At 48.2% G+C, this 15,895-nt stretch overlaps 2 protein-coding genes across 2 annotated transcripts in view; both read left to right on the forward strand.

The window, feature by feature from the left end:
- dlc (deltaC) overlaps positions 1-9,625 on the forward strand; it is a 12,469-nt gene extending 2,844 nt beyond the window's left edge. The window contains exons 5-10 of the mRNA XM_076050114.1: positions 835-1,026; positions 2,278-2,447; positions 2,579-2,795; positions 6,603-7,332; positions 7,544-7,658; positions 8,448-9,625. Of these exons, the coding sequence (XP_075906229.1) occupies positions 835-1,026; positions 2,278-2,447; positions 2,579-2,795; positions 6,603-7,332; positions 7,544-7,658; positions 8,448-8,453 (1,430 nt within the window). The 3' untranslated portion in view covers positions 8,454-9,625. The remainder of the gene's footprint in view (positions 1-834; positions 1,027-2,277; positions 2,448-2,578; positions 2,796-6,602; positions 7,333-7,543; positions 7,659-8,447) is intronic.
- Positions 1-15,895, forward strand: part of LOC142904183 (E3 ubiquitin-protein ligase TRIM39-like) — a 138,898-nt gene that overhangs the window by 38,485 nt on the left and 84,518 nt on the right. The gene's annotated exons all lie outside the window — the stretch shown is intronic.

Genomic DNA, 15,895 nt, shown 5'->3' on the forward strand with positions numbered 1-15,895 from the left:
TTTTATGATCCCAATGTATCATCAGATTAGCAGCAGGAAGAGAGGGAGGAGAAGAAGGGGGCGGAGGAGGAAGAGGGGGAGGAGGAAGAGGGGGAGGAGGAGGAGGAAGAGGCGGAGGAGTGAAGAGGAGGAGGAGGAGGAGGAGTGAAGAATGGGACCCTTGGCGCTTCATTTTTTTTGTCCTTGAAATTGTGAAGTCAAGCAGTTGTCAACGCCATCGTTTGGACAAAAAAAAAGATCTTAGAGAGCTTCTGTCGTTTTGCACTGTGTGTGTGTGTGTGTGTGTGTGTGTGTGTGTGTGTGTGTGTGTGTGTGTGTGTGGCTGAGGAGGTCTGCTGGCTCCCTTTGTTTCGAGCCCAACAATGGGGCCCCCTTGCCTGCCTGCCTGCCTGCCTGGCTGGCTGCTCGGCGGCCCCTGGTGTCAGAGCCCCCCCACACCCCCCATCTCCTCCAACTCCCCCCCCCCCCCCCCCTGGTGGTGTCACCCCCCTCACTCCCCCCCCCCCCAGCTTTAACAGGGACACGCGCTGCGGCTTAATGTGCGCTGCCTTGCGTGAAAAGAGACGGCATGTGTTGCTTTTGTTGTGCCGGGCCAGCTGCTTCGTTTAGTACTTAATAGGCACTTGGAAGCGTGTGTGTGTGTGTGTGTGTGTGTGTGTGTGTGTGTGTGTGTGTGTGTCTGTGCGTGCGTGCGCGCGCGCGCTAGAGGCCTCAGAAAAGGGGAGGGCAGTCGTTTGAGACATCCACACTTACATGAACCCACAATAATTTTCTCTTCTCCTCCCTTTCCCTCTCTTCCTCCCCCCGACCCCCCCTCCCTCTCCCACCCATCAGCCATATGCGCGACGGGGTGCAGCGAGCAGCATGGCTTCTGCGAGTCCCCGGGCCAGTGCTTGTGCCACCAGGGCTGGCAGGGCGAGCGCTGCGACCAGTGCGACCGCCACCCCGGCTGCCTGCACGGCACCTGCCAGCTGCCGTGGCAGTGCAACTGCCAGGAGGGCTGGGGGGGCCTCTACTGCGACCAAGGTACACCAGCCCAATGACCACTAGCACAACCTCCCCGCTCTGTTCAGGCTGGAGCGCCGCCCGCTTCTGCCTGTCCACAGTTTGGACTCCGGTTCCATGCCTTTTTTTTTCCCCCGTGACCGCTGACGCTGCAGATTGTCACTCAAGGCGTCAACACTGTGAATGAACACATCTGGAAAATGGATGAAACAGAACAAAAGTGTGAAATCACTCAAAGCACTTTTATACTTTAGATGATCTAGAACAGCCACCCTTCATATCAAATCTATACAACATCACATATTGAGGTATTTTTTTTTTCTTTTGCCACATTACTCCACATCTCTCGCTCATATACTTGATGTCTTCAGTGTGTGTCTGCAGTGTAAGGAAGCAGTCAGGGTAAAGAAGAAACAGGCGCGCGTCCAAACTGTTGACTGGCAGTGCACATCTGTGTGTGCACGAGGGCTCAGTTTACTGCATAACAAACTTGATGATGTGTATTTTCTTCACAATGTCAAGTTTTTTATTTCCCCGATCTCTGATCTGTCCTTTGTGATTTATTCGTACTTCTCAGTGGGTCGTTTTTTCATTGCATGACAATGTGACAGCATCTTGAAAAACATGTAGCAGACTAATCACCTCAAACCTCATGCAGCAGAGAATCTGGGACAGAACAGAACAGAACAGAACAGAATAGAATAGTTTATTGGCATTTGCACAAGTTGCAGTATAAACAGGTTAAAACCGGGACACTGGATTTCTTGTGCATGTCCCCGAGTCAGTAGGAACAAAATGAACAAACGAACCAACACAAATTACACAATACTTACCCATATATATATATATATATATATGTATATATATATATGTATATACAGACGACAACTATACTGTGCCAATAACCATAAGAACCCATGAGAGCGGTCCACACTCTGTCAATATTTGTGACCATCGAACGTCCAGAATTTCGGATGAAATGTAAAGTAGTTCATCATCTGCATACGTGCACATCGGGGGAAACGGATAAGGGAACAAATATTTGTTTCCTCATTGTAAAGCAGAGTTGTTTCCCTGTTGTGTTTTTTGTACGTCATCAACAAACCCACCGCACAAAGTTCTCTACTCTGTTTTGTTCTGCAAATCTGAATCTGTCAACCGAACGTAGATTTTCTCCTTCCGTCCGTTTCCACCGCTCACCCGGCTCGCACAAGGGACGTCGCTTATCCTCTTCCTCTTGTTGTTGTTGTTTCCCCTCGCACTGAATGGCAGACCTCAACTACTGCACCAATCACAAGCCGTGCAAGAACGACGCCTCGTGCACCAACACCGGGCAGGGCAGCTACACCTGCACCTGCCAGCCCGGCTTCACCGGCGTCACCTGTGAGATCGAGACCAACGAGTGCGACAGCAACCCCTGCAAGAATGGCGGCAGCTGCAAAGTGAGTGGCTGGGCCGGCCCCCCCCCCGCCCCCTCCCACTCTCTCTATGTTCCCGGCGAATCGGAAGGACGGATCCGTCCGACCTGCGCCAAGCAGTCCTGACCCTGCGTCGCTCTGTGTCTCATTTCCAGGACCTGGTGAACCGATACTCCTGCGCCTGCCCTCAGGGCTTCTACGGGCAGAACTGCGAAACCAGCGCGATGACTTGTGCGGACGATCCGTGCTTCAACGGAGGCACCTGTGAGGAGAAGGTCTCTGGCGGCTACACCTGCCACTGCCCCGGCGGCTTCACGGGCTCCAACTGCGAGAAGAGGCTCGGCAAATGTAACAGCAGTCCCTGCGCTAATGGTATGAACCACCTGTGAACTCTCTATGAAGAAACACCACAGCCTGTTTCATTGAAGATCGTACGCTCGCTTCTTAAAAACGTAGCCTTAGCTGAAAGAAGGCGGGAGCCTCACGAGTTTCACGGGCCATCCACTGAAGCTCAGCCAACTGCTGAGTCCACAAGTCTCAGAGCGTTGAATGACTTGAGGGTCTGGCTTCCCCACCCAATCCAATACACACACACACACACACACACACACACACACACACGTGTCTACATACATGAATGTATTTATGTATGTTTGTACGTCCGTACCTGCCTATTTACCTACATACATACATATGTGTATGTTCACACACACACACACACACACACACACACACACACACACACACACACACACACACACACACACACACACACACACAGGGTATTAGTCAAGGTTTGGATCACACATGCGCGCTTCAATAACGGTGCCCCTACCTGACGCAGCCAATAAAAAAATATATGCTGCAGAATGCAGAGATGTTGATGTCTTTGGTGATGACGGCGGTGGCAAATAACAAATATGAAAAACACGAAACTGCACAGATGGCCAAGTTTCATCTGTATCCGACACAAACAAGTTTGTTCATACTTGACATCTCGGCTGATGAAGGCAGATAAGTATTGGCCCCGAAAACATGGAAGGTATGAACAAACTGTTTGTGTCTGGCATTGATGAAACTCTGCAGTCTGTCCATATGATATAGCTACTACGAATCTTCTTGGACTGGGAGAAACTGCACGTTTATAGTTTACAGTTTATTTTTTTATCACTTAAGATGTGTTGAAATTGACGAGTATGCACAAAAGATATAATTAGATGTATTTGGCAGCAAGCATCATGAGGAAGTATCACAACTGTCACCCAGTAGCCACAGACGTTATTCCAGGAAAGTTGCTGTGCCTTCATTCTGCTATGGAGCTTTCACAGTGAACACAGTCGTCGTCAAGTCAGTGTAATGCATTGTGGGAGAATGTTGGTCTAACTGCATTTCACAGGGCCAGGGGTGTTTCAGAGTTTACGTTGTTTAAAACAGGCCTTTCCTATCTTTGTGGCGAGGCAGGCAACTTTTCAACATCTGTGGCAGGACTCCTCTTTGATTGGGTGTTGCTCTTGTTCGTCAAAGGCCCTCTGAGTGTCTGATGTCGCGTGGCAGCCGGCGACAGGATCATTTTTAGCGTGTTGCGCTAACAAAGTGTCTGAATTTCTCTTCACGCTCGAATGCTGAGCTCCTCCGCCAACCGCGGACATATATTACAACATCATCGTCGAAGAAAGACAACAGAGATCAGGAGACGATCTGCCCCGAGTTGTTCTGCCTCGCAAATCACCCAACACGTCTGGACATCTTTGCACACACTTTGTGCCCTGACTTTAGTTTCACACACAGAGTGTAACCAGACGCGAGGTCTCCGCCTCCTGTAGCGCCTTTCCTCCGACAATCTGCCCCTCTCATGCACCACACTCTGAAACGATACGTGTCTGCTCCTCTCACAGCAGTTCAGAAACAGGAAGTGTGCGGCTCCTTTGGCAGGCCACAATACAGACTTGCTCTGCGCTCTCTTTTCAAAACGCGGTATGCACTGTGGAGATGGGAGCCAGATACCCGGCCAGGACGTTTGCTTGATAAGAGCGCAGACGAAGCCCTCGGAAAACATGGGAAAACTGAGTGGCTCGCTGACGAGCTCCAGCTTGTTTATTTACCGTTGCGACCACCACTGTGCACGGCGACCTGGTGCGGGGGGCATGTCGGTGCACACCCCATGTTTTGCACGGCTCGCACGATGAACTCCATAAATGTGACAACTTACCGCGCCGCTCGGTCCAGCGCGCCAAGTACACAGCACTTGGAATTGTGTAGAGGCATTTTAACGCCGCCTTTGTGAACACCGTGTCAAGATTTTTTTGGGCCTCCAAATCACTGCGCTTCTCATCTCACTCTTATTTCTGTCCTGATTGATTTGTTAGTAGGGCTACATTGACGTTAGGGTCTCTTGTTGGGAGGCAGGAATGTCCTGGAGGGAGACAGTCGCTCCTCACAGTGCGCTAGCGTGATTAGAAGTCAGTTCACACCTTCAACTTTGCCCTTTCAGTTGTGTTCCATCGTGAACCTTTGGCTCCTGCGTTGTGTTCTGCAAGTGGCAGATGGTTCATCTCCACCGTGTTGTCTGGTCTGCTTGTGTCGGGGTTTGTGAACCTCGAGATGTTATGGGGCAAGATCTCAAATGACTTTAGGGGCCCGTATTGAGCCATGCAGGGTTTATCAGGCGGTTTGGACCTTATCAGGCCAAGTTTGACACTCGCCAACTTCCCATGAAGCTCTTGATTACGGTTACTATGCACAACACGGAGGTTATTTTTACCCTCCCGTGCAAATACTTGTTTTTTCTGGGGTTTTTTTTCTAATCACCGACTGTGATTTTGCAATTCCGGCTGCTTTCAGCATTCGTGGGAAACTGCGTTGGAGTTTAAAAGAGGCGATTGTGTAAGACACACACCATCCCACCTGCATTTGAGACGTTTCTGTGTCTCATACACACTTTAGCTCTAATCAGGCAGCACATCAGAATGCGTGATTTCAGTCGTGTTCACGCGTCTGGTTTAACTAATGCTTGTTCTGGCCGCCTCGGCCAGGAGCCTGAGGGTCTGATCAGGCGGTTGCACGGCTCATTTCTCTCTCAAAAGGTCTCTGTTGCGCTGTTTGTGAGTCATTAGAATTCCGGCATCATGTTTTACAAAGCACATGGGGGCCTGAAGCCCCCCCCCCCCCCCCCCGTGTGTGTGTGTGTGTGTGTGTGTGTGTGTGAGGTTAACTCATATGCTGCAGATTTTTTTTTCCAAAACATACCACTGTTTATGTTTTTTTTTTTAAAGAATTTCAGAATATTTTCCAACCACTTTGCACACGGATCTCTTTTGTAAATCTTGGATGTATGAATGGGAGGAGACTCCTAAACTCACCTGGCAGCCGCTGGGAAGCATTCCAAGCCGCTCTGTGGGAACAGACCACTCTGGTCCTCCGGCGGCGTCTCAGAATAAACCACTTATCGCAGTGGCTTTCAGTGAAGAAGCTGAGTTCTCCCTCAGGTCCTCGTTAGCGAGCAGAGACACCGGCCGCTTATCTTTTATCTGCTGCCGTTCCTGCTTTGCAGCCAGTCGTGCCGGTCGGGGGTGTTGCAACGCTGTAGCTGCACATCCAAGCGTTGGCTGTTTTCCTAAGCCTGCGATGTGTCCGCACAACAGGCCCCAATCATCAGTAGTCAGAGGGGGCGGGGGGGTTGTTTAGATTTCTAAACACCAAGAGAAGGAGTCGCCTTTCAATCCGTCTGTCCTCCCAGATCTGGGGACAGTTGATATTTTTATTTTATCAAAGGCTGGACTATTTTTTTCTTTTCTTTTGCAGATCACAACTTGACTCTTCAGCCATGGTTTAATATGGGTTAGGGTTAGTTTTAGCGTGGGAGACGTCATGTATGAGTATGTACAGGTGTGTCAGGCTGTCATGTGGAGCCACTGCCACCATGCACAAGAATAAAGAGAAAAAGAAAAAAAGAAATGAAAGAAATAATAATGCAAACAAACAAAAGAGTGAAAACCCTTCTCTTCCCTTCGTTCACTCGGTCCCCAATTCAGACACTTTGGTCAGGATTGCTTCTAACGACGGACGCAAGCACTGTCTTGAAGTGCAACATAACAGAACGTGGTTTCTGGTGATTTTTCCATGTCAAAGATTGTACTGATGACTCGTGGATATGACTCCTGTGTGTCCTTGTTTCGGCAGGCGCCAAGTGCTTGGACCTCGGCAAGCGCGTCATCTGCCGCTGCCAGCCGGGCTTCACCGGCCCTCACTGCGAGAACAACGTGGACGACTGCGCCAGCGGCCCCTGCAGCAACGCCGGCACCTGCTTCGACCTGGTCAACGACTTCAAGTGCGCGTGCACGCTGGGCTTCGCCGGGAAGGACTGCTCGGTGCGCAAGAGCCCCTGCGACCTGTTCCGCTGCGCCAACGGCGGGACCTGCTTCACGCACTTCTCCGGGCCCGTGTGCAAGTGTGCGCAGGGCTTCATGGGCGCCCGCTGCGAGCACTCGGTGGAGACGCCCACCGCCAAGCCGCCCGAGGGCGACGCCCCGCCGGCGCTCATTGCCGCCGTGGCCCTCGGCCTGGTCACGCTGAGCCTCCTGCTGTACGCCGCCGTCCACGTCCTGCACCAGGTCCGCCGCAGACGGGCCCTGAGGACCGTCTCCGCCTCGGTGAAAAACGACCTGGAGACGGTCAACAACCGCAACGCGGTGGTGGGTGGAGGGCTGCCCAACAACGGAGGTCTACCCGGAGCCCCTCTGGGCAGCTTCAAGGAAAAAGAGGCCTTTCTCATTTCTGGAGGACACGTCAAGGTGTCCAATAAGGACGCAGCACTGAGCGGAGACACCGGGTCCATGTTCAAAAACAAGATGGCTGACTGCAACCTGGCCAAGGAGGAGCAGAACCTGAGCAAGAAGAGCAAGTTTGACCTGTAAGTACCTGTGTGTGTGTGTGTGTGTGTGTGTGTGTGTCTGCATGTGTCTACACTCTTCCTGCTTTTCGCACTCCTTCAAATTAAGTTGACAAGTAAGCTGAAGAGAGTTTGTGTCACAGTTCGGGTCACAAGATATTTTCAGTCACGGTCCGGTGCCGTCGCGGCATCTCAGACTTTGGTCTCCATTCAACCCCTTTCTCTCCAACAGGAAGAAGTGTGATGCTTCCATCATCATCCCCTCCTCCAACTTTGGGAAGGATGGTCTATATCAACCCATCTTTATCATCCCTGAGCAGATGGAGCAGTGTGTGTTTGCTACTGAGGTGAGGGGAAGCCTCCCATCACAACCTTGTAAAAACACACACGTTTGCAGAAGGTTTAGTAGTTGAGGCTGCTGGACTCCAGATCACAAGAACAAGTCCAGTGGTCTCAAGTTAAGCCTTCTACGTTACGATGAGCTGGATGACTGAGAACACTCACAAACAGGCATTGAAGTTATTATGGTCTGGACCAGGGGTGGGCAAATGTTTTGACTGGTGGGGCTACAGTGGGTTGTACAGTGTGCCAAAGGGGGGGTAGCGGAGCAGCAGCAGATGGATGGAGTGCTCTAGTGAGCCACCTCACAGCAGGAAACAATGCATCCTGGGATATCATGGAGAAAACATGTTGCTGTAATGTCAATGGAAAAATGAAGCAACGCAAAGTTGCAACCAAGTCAGTGTCTTTGAAGCCCCACCAGGGGGTTTAGCTCTTAGAACCACCCAGAACCATCCAGAACCATCCAGTACCACCAGGGGGTTTAGCTCTTTATTGAATTAAGAATTAAGAATCTTAACGGGCCGCATCTGGCCCCCCAGGCCGTAGTTTGTCCATGCCTGGTCTAGACTGAAGAAGAAGTAACACCAACAGGACATGGAGAGGAAATCATTTTTCATAAATATGGCTAAGAGTTATGTGTGTGTGTGTGTGTGTGTGTGTGTGTGTGTGTGTGTGTGTCTTTGCTTTACCATTGGCACACCTCAGCTTAAAAGACTTCACCTTCTGTTCAGCGATGCCGCAGGTTAAAGCCTACGCCGATGACTAACTACCGTTTCTCTTTGTGTTCTTTGCAGGTATAACTTCCAATTTCCGGCAGGCGTTCCCCCAGAGGATCTATGCTCCATGCCTTTGATGTAATTTAATTTTTTATTTATTACCGCTGCTCAGCTGAGAGGAAAAGGATTTCTGAAAAACCCTTTTTTGAAAATGATCTTTTGGATCCCAGTGACTCTGAGAAGAGAGCGGTGGAACGAACGAGAGGACAGGCTGAATGTCTGGCACAATTTGCACTATTTATCTTTTTTTATTTACTTCCATTATAATATAATACTTCTGTCTTCATATCTGATTTTTTTTTTTTTATGTTTTTGTTTGAATGCAAGAATTTGAAAGAGCAGTTGACCAATCAGAAATGCTGGTGCCTTAGCGAACCTTCGTAATGCCCCCCCCCCCGCGGACACCGTTGCCTTTTTCTTCAACAATCAAATCATGGGAAGACCGACTTACAGTAGCAGCACACAGCTTAACTCCTGGCAAGTTCTGCCATGTTTCATCCCTCAACCCTGAGCCACGCAGTGGGGCCAGTGGCTCGTTCTCTTGACTCCACTCTGTTCTGTGGGCTTGTAGTTTGTTTCCTTTGGATGCGAAAGCAACTCACCGTGGCCTATTGACGCGACAGCGGCCTTACAATCACCTTCAGCCGTGAAAACAAAGTGCCTCCTCTAATGGAAAAACAAACACTGAAATCTTTATCCATACTCAATCATTCATGAGCTTAAAAAAAGTTTGATTATATTTTAAATATCCCTGTCCCTTTCACGATGTTAAGAGCTTCAAATTACACACAAAAAAAACTCAGTATCTTGATTTTGCTACCACAGCAAGAAAGAAAAAAACGCTGCATTATTCTGCATCATTCTCAACACATGCGCAACAGCTGTGGTGTTTGGATCTTACAGTGAAGGACTCCAAAGAATCTTTTTTTTTTTTAAAGATGCATTTCATCCATTTGATACCAAAGTAAGTGTTGTCTGTGTGTTTGTCTTTGTACTCTCCTCGTTAATTTAAGAAAGTAAGAAAAATGTTTATAAATACTATAGGACATAGTTTTTGACTTATTTAAGTTTTGTCTTTGTTAAAAAATGTTGTATTTATGGAAAAAGAATTGTATATATGTCTACGTTAATGTGCCGAAGGTCTCAGTCACAATCAAGAACTATATTTTTAATAAATAAATTGATAAAAAAAAAAAAATGTTTGCACGGTTTCACACCTCTTCTTTCCTCGATGTTCTGTCACATTGATTTCATGCTCAGCACGGATCCACAAGTTCTGCAGCATCGCTTCTCAGAAGTCGAAGAGAACTTTAGACTTTGGATCGCATGCCAGGTAGCTCGTTGGCGTGACACAGTGGCAATGACAATGACAAGAGTGCGTACACACACACACACACACACACACACACACACAACTGAACTGTGGACTCCTATTTGTTCTGGTCGATTGGAAAAGCAGCAGTAAAGATTAAAGATAAAGTCTGCCAGCTTGTGTTATTGTGAATTAAGCAGCGGAGGACATCGGCAACGCATGCAGGTCATGAGTCAAACCAGCGGGTCAACACGCTTCCAGTCACACAGGCAGGATGGTTCAGACTAAAAGGGACGGCTCCACGGTTCTGGCAAAAACGGGCCTGTTGTCGTGAGCCTTGCAGTCCGGGGGAGTCTCGGTTCGCTCCCTTTAATTGTGGCTGGCGATTGGCCATCGACCTTTGTTCACCGTCGGCCTTTGGCAGAGACGGCAGCGACTTCGCCAAGCGAGTGGGGCCGAGCGCTGCGCCACAGCCACGCCCCCAACTCTTTTGATTGGTCCCCGCAACGTTCCCGTTACCCCCTGGCTCATCTTGCTGATTTCCCATGGAGCGCGTCGCACGCACCACCATCAGTCTGTAATTTATAGTGTATCGCTGAGAATGATGATCAACACCCGCGGACACAGAAATCAGCCAACTTGGGAGCTTTGCCAACTTTCATGCCGAGTTGTCAACACTGCAGGCGGCCCGGAAAAAGAACAAATGATTAACAAAGAAGAAATGAAAAAGTAAACCACCAAACAATAAAAAAGTTTAAAACGTCTCAGTGAGAATGACACACTGTGAAGACAGCGCAGACGTGGATACCAGCAGTGAGATTTAAAAACCAGCAGTGAGATTTAAAAACGTATTGTTTCAAGGAAACGGTTGCCTATAGAGCAGATGATCAACATGATGATCCTTCAGCCACTCGAGGTAGAAGCGAGAGACTTTGCAGCGACCAGTCAAATGAGTACGAGGCGTGGTCCCCCCCCCCCAATGCAAAGCAATCAAACACACAATCCAGCAAAACACAAAATGCAAGTTTTGAACTGCACGTTCACCACATTATTGTATAACTATGCAACATTACCACGCATGAAGCAAACACTTAGAGCTACTTCCTGTCACATGGTGCCACTTCAGACAGTGGCCACACTGTCCACCACAAAGAAGTGTTTTCCGTGATCCCATGCTGGCTTCCACTCAACAGACAAAATGTTGTTTTGATGACGGGAGTTGTCGCACTAAACACGGAATTTCCAAATTGCTTCACACGGCCATAATGTTGTGGAATGCATTTGCCTTGAGAACAACTCGGTCACGTAACGTTACATTAATATTTCAACGCAGTAAATGTTCAGGTCACAACTTGCTGTCAAGATCGTCTTGGAGTTGTTGGGTTGTGTATTTGGTTTTGTTTTTTTTGGAAGGAAGGATTGTCGTTGTCGTTGTCGTTGTCGTTGTTGTTGTTGTTGTTGTTGTTGTTGTTCATGCTTTCCCATTTTATCTGGCTTGGTCAGAAATGCTGTTCACCAGTGAGAGAAAAACTCAGAAGCTGCTTCCTTTCATCGGCAGGCGCGATGGTGATCTCAGGGCACAGCAGGGGTTGGACAAAGCAGAAAATGCCCCTAATAAACAGGAAATACATACACACACCCACACACACACGCACACACACACACTCAGTTGTGATGTTGAAATACCTCAAATGTGTTTGACTCTGACACACGGCTCAGCGTAAACATGTATTTCCTGTGTTCCTGTACATCGGCGCAGTGGGGCTTTTTTCTGACCTGCAAGCGGCTCCAGTGCTGCGATCACTTAGAGTTCTGGAATTGTTTGAAAAAAAAAAAAAAAAAAAAAAAATCCCCTCCAAGCAGCTGTGATCTTTATCCACGATGGAGGCCCGGCCGCGTGCTTTCGGTCTTCAGCCACTGCGTCCTCCGTCCTCCACCTCAGCAGACAACCCAGACGTGCTGCAGGTCTCTCACGGCCGCAGCAGGCTGGAGTCTTTCCCCAGCAGAGGGAATCCAGCTATCCAACCACCAGTCAAACTACAGACCTTCCATCCATGGACCTCCTCCATCTCCTGCACGAGGGACTCTTGCGCATCAGAAATCCAAAACATTTTCTTCTACGTTCTTCTGTTTTATTTCTCCTCCCTCCACAGACAGCTGTCTCATTGAAGTTCCTGATAGCACCCTTTTTTTTGGGGGGGGGGGGGGGGGGTTGACTTGATGACTTGAAAGGGTCATTGCACGTTCTAGTATTACTTACTTTGATTTTTGTATTTCAGCGCCAATGTTGAGTTATTTGAACAACGACTCAGCAGTTTCACCGCACATTTAACTCTTGTCATATGCACATATATGCACAAATGGTATCGGTGCTCGACCGCGGTATCGGTACTGATACCAGAGACTCCTACGGGCGTTGTAAGCCTCTAAGACAGCAGTGTGATTGAAGGCTCCTCGTGGTTCCTGGCAGAGCAGCTGTGCTCTGCTCCAGTTTCCACTGCTCCACACTGGCCGCCTCGTCCTGTCCTTCTGTTGCTTTGCACTTTAGATCTGTAGGAACCATCAGTGCACACTTCCCCCCCACTAAACACACCTTCAGGACTGAGCCCTATGCTGCTTTGTTTTCTGTCTTGCTGTTAATTGTACGCGGCAGACCAATGAGAAAAGATCCATCAAAGCAAGGTGATTAGTGGTTGTCTAAAAAAAAAAATGAAAGCATTAAACACGTTGCATGATGACATCATTCAGCTAGAATGAGGTGGTCCAACTTTTTGAATGGGTTGTAAACTGTGCCAGGGGGGTGGCGGAGCAGCAGCAGCAGCAGCAGATGGATGGAGTGTTTTGGTGGAGGAAACAATCTGCGGGCCGCCAAATGGCCCCCGAGCCGTAGCTTTCCCACGCCTGAGCGAGGAGGTGAAACAAACCTGGCCAGTTGTGCAGATGTACCGTAACTGTCAGAATAAAAGTCAAAACTGAGGAGCTGCAATAAGTCACTGACTGGCTGACTGACTGACTCACTGGCTGACTGACTGACTGACTGGCTGACTGACTGACTGACTCACTGGCTGACTGACTGACTGACTGACTGACTGGCTGACTGGCTGGCTGACTGACTCACTGGCTGACTGACTGACTGACTGACAACCCAGGTTTCCATGTATGAAATTAACAATGCACATGAAGAAAAATAATATGTGTTCCTCATGGCAAAAATTAATAGATAGATAGATGATAGATAGATGATAGATAGATATATAGATGATAGATAGATAGATGATAGATAGATGATAGATAGATAGATAGATGATAGATAGATGATAGATAGATATATAGATGATAGATAGATAGATGATAGATAGATGATAGATAGATAGATGATAGATGATAGATAGATAGATAGATGATAGATAGATAGATAGATAGATGATAGATAGATAGATGATAGATAGATGATAGATAGATGATAGATAGATAGATAGATGATAGATAGATAGATGATAGATAGATAGATAGATAGATGATAGATAGATAGATGATAGATAGATGATAGATAGATGATAGATAGATAGATAGATGATAGATAGATGATAGATAGATATATAGATGATAGATAGATAGATGATATATAGATGATAGATAGATGATAGATGATAGATGATAGATAAATAGATAGATAGATAGATGATAGATAGATAGATGATAGATAGATAGATGATTGATAGATGATAGATGATAGATAGATAAGTACTTTATTTATCCCAGAGGAAATTTGTTTTTTCTCAGCAGCGTAATCAGAATCTAACGACTGAAGTGAACTCTGATGTGTGGAGCGTCAGCAGGACTCTCACTGTTCACTGCTGCAGCTTCCACTAACTCAGCACTGCCTTCAGAAAGGCTCCCAATGTGAAAGCATCAATCATGATCTCCCTGCACTGGGGCGCGAGGAAGATCAGAGTGTACTCGGAGTGATTTTGGACGGTGAACGAGAGCTTGGAGGAAGAGAAACACACACCTGTCATCACTCCATCACCCTCCCCGACCTCTGACCTCTCCTCCTCCTCCCTCGCTCCTTCCCAGCTTGTTTTGGATACACACACACTCTGTCTGCCCCCAATCCAGCGTGACACTGCATGTGTGTGTGTGTGTGTGTGTGTGTGTGTGTGTGTGTGTGTGTGTGTGTGTGTGCAATAAGGAAACAGGAAAAGGAAGCATCAGGAAGATGTGAATCAACCCTTTTCTTTTTATGTCTGTTCACTTCCTTTATCTCTGTGTCTTGTAAGAAACAATAACAAAAAACAAACAAACAAACAAACAAAAAAATATATATACATATATACATATATATATATATATACATCGAAGAGGCTTCCTAACTGCTGTGAAAGAATTCCTCAGCATAAAATAATGTAGAGGGAAAATTCAAGGAAGCAAAAATGAATAGAAAGCACAAAATAGAAAACAAGTGAGCTGTTGGAGAAGGAGTGAGAAGAAGCATAGCTTGAATTTACACACACACACACACACACACACACACACACTGGCAGGGCAGTGAGTGGGGCTCAGACGGGGCAGTGAAGGCAGCAGTCAGGCGGCAGAGGTGATTTACAGCTGCTGCAGCGGTGAGTTCAGGGGCGATGGGACAAAGCAGGTGGTGACAGGAGGGTGTGTGTGTGTGGGGGGGGGGCAGCAGTTAGTTCAGGAAGGAAGAGTTGAGGAGGAGGAGGAGGAGGAGGAAAAGTTGAGGAGGAGGAGTTGAGGAGGAGGAGGAGGAGGAGGAAGAGTTGAAGAGGAGGAGTTGAGGAGGAGGAGGAGGAGGAGGAGGAGGAGGAAGAGTTGCTCTTCCTCAGACAGCAATAACTGGATTCAGGGGCTGGATGTGACGTTGAGGAAGTGATGGGTTCAAGTGCACTGATAGCACTTTTTGAAGAGCACGAGTACAAGTACTTGCATTTTGGTACACACTCATACCCATACCGAGTACCCATACCAAGTACCCATACCTAGCCAGTACACGTTCTAGAAGGACTTTGATTTAAACCACATTCCTGCGCAGGTTTTTCTAGAAGGAGTTTCACTGCAGTACAAACACATGTTTAACGTAATTGTCATATACACACACATATTCAACTGGCGCATAGTGCACTAGTACCAGTAGAGTACTCAACCCTACACCAACGCCTGTACTCTCATTGGTATCACTGCATCCCTCGCTAGTGATGTTTTTAATGCATGGATGAGCTGACACCTCGCCTGAAGTGTGTCGCTAACGCTGTTGCTGCTGCTGCGGCTGCTGCTGCTGCTGCTGCTGCTGCTGCTCCTTTTTTTAAAGACAGAAAGCATTCCAACATGTTTGCAGCTATTTGTGTTTCTCTGACTTCCTCCTCTGGAAACCTCACATTCCTCTCACACTCTTTCTTCTCTCATCCCCCTTCCTTCACCTCCCTGACCCCCCCCCCCCCACCCCCCCACCCCCAACACACACACACACACACACACACACGCACACACAGCTTCTGCTCCGCCGCCTGTTGGCTCTATTTCGCTTGGTCACTTCCTCCTTGGGAAACCTTTGACCTTGTGGGGTCACACAAGTTGATTGGGGGGGGAGTAAAGGGGGGCGGGGGGTGTCGAAGGGTTTTTTTCCCGCAGGTCCGTCACGACGCTCTGCTGCCGAGCGATTGGCCGGCCGGTGGGTTGAAGAAGGAGATGACGGGAAAGTCGTCCGATCAGAAACATCAGAAACCACCACGTGACCTCATAGTGTCTGTGTCTTTCTGTGTCTTGTGTCTACTGGTGTCTATTCCACCCCCCCGCTTCATTTTCTAGCTTGGATTTTAATATTCTTTTTGTTCAGTATTTCATATTTTAATAGCTTTCAAAAGCAGAGCAGTGTGAATATTCTTCTCCTTGAATAACTGAACTGAGAGGACCTGGGGGGGGGGGCTTCCACCTGTCTGTCCCAGTCAGTCAGTCAGTCAGGTTTCCTGGAGGCCAGCAGACATGGTGGGACCACCATGGGACCTCCTGCAGCTCCCTCACTGGACGCACCAGAGAAAGAAGTCATTCTGCTCTTCAGGGCTTCGTGTCAAGGAACTGAAGCTGCTGAGGTGGGGGGGGGGCAACTGTGCTCTCTCTCTCTCTCTCTTTCTCTCCA

This window comes from Nelusetta ayraudi, unplaced genomic scaffold, assembly GCF_046127955.1.
Source record: "Nelusetta ayraudi isolate G7.1 ecotype Tasmania unplaced genomic scaffold, CSIRO-AGI_Nayr_v1 ptg000123l, whole genome shotgun sequence".
Taxonomy (NCBI): Eukaryota; Metazoa; Chordata; class Actinopteri; order Tetraodontiformes; family Monacanthidae; genus Nelusetta; species Nelusetta ayraudi.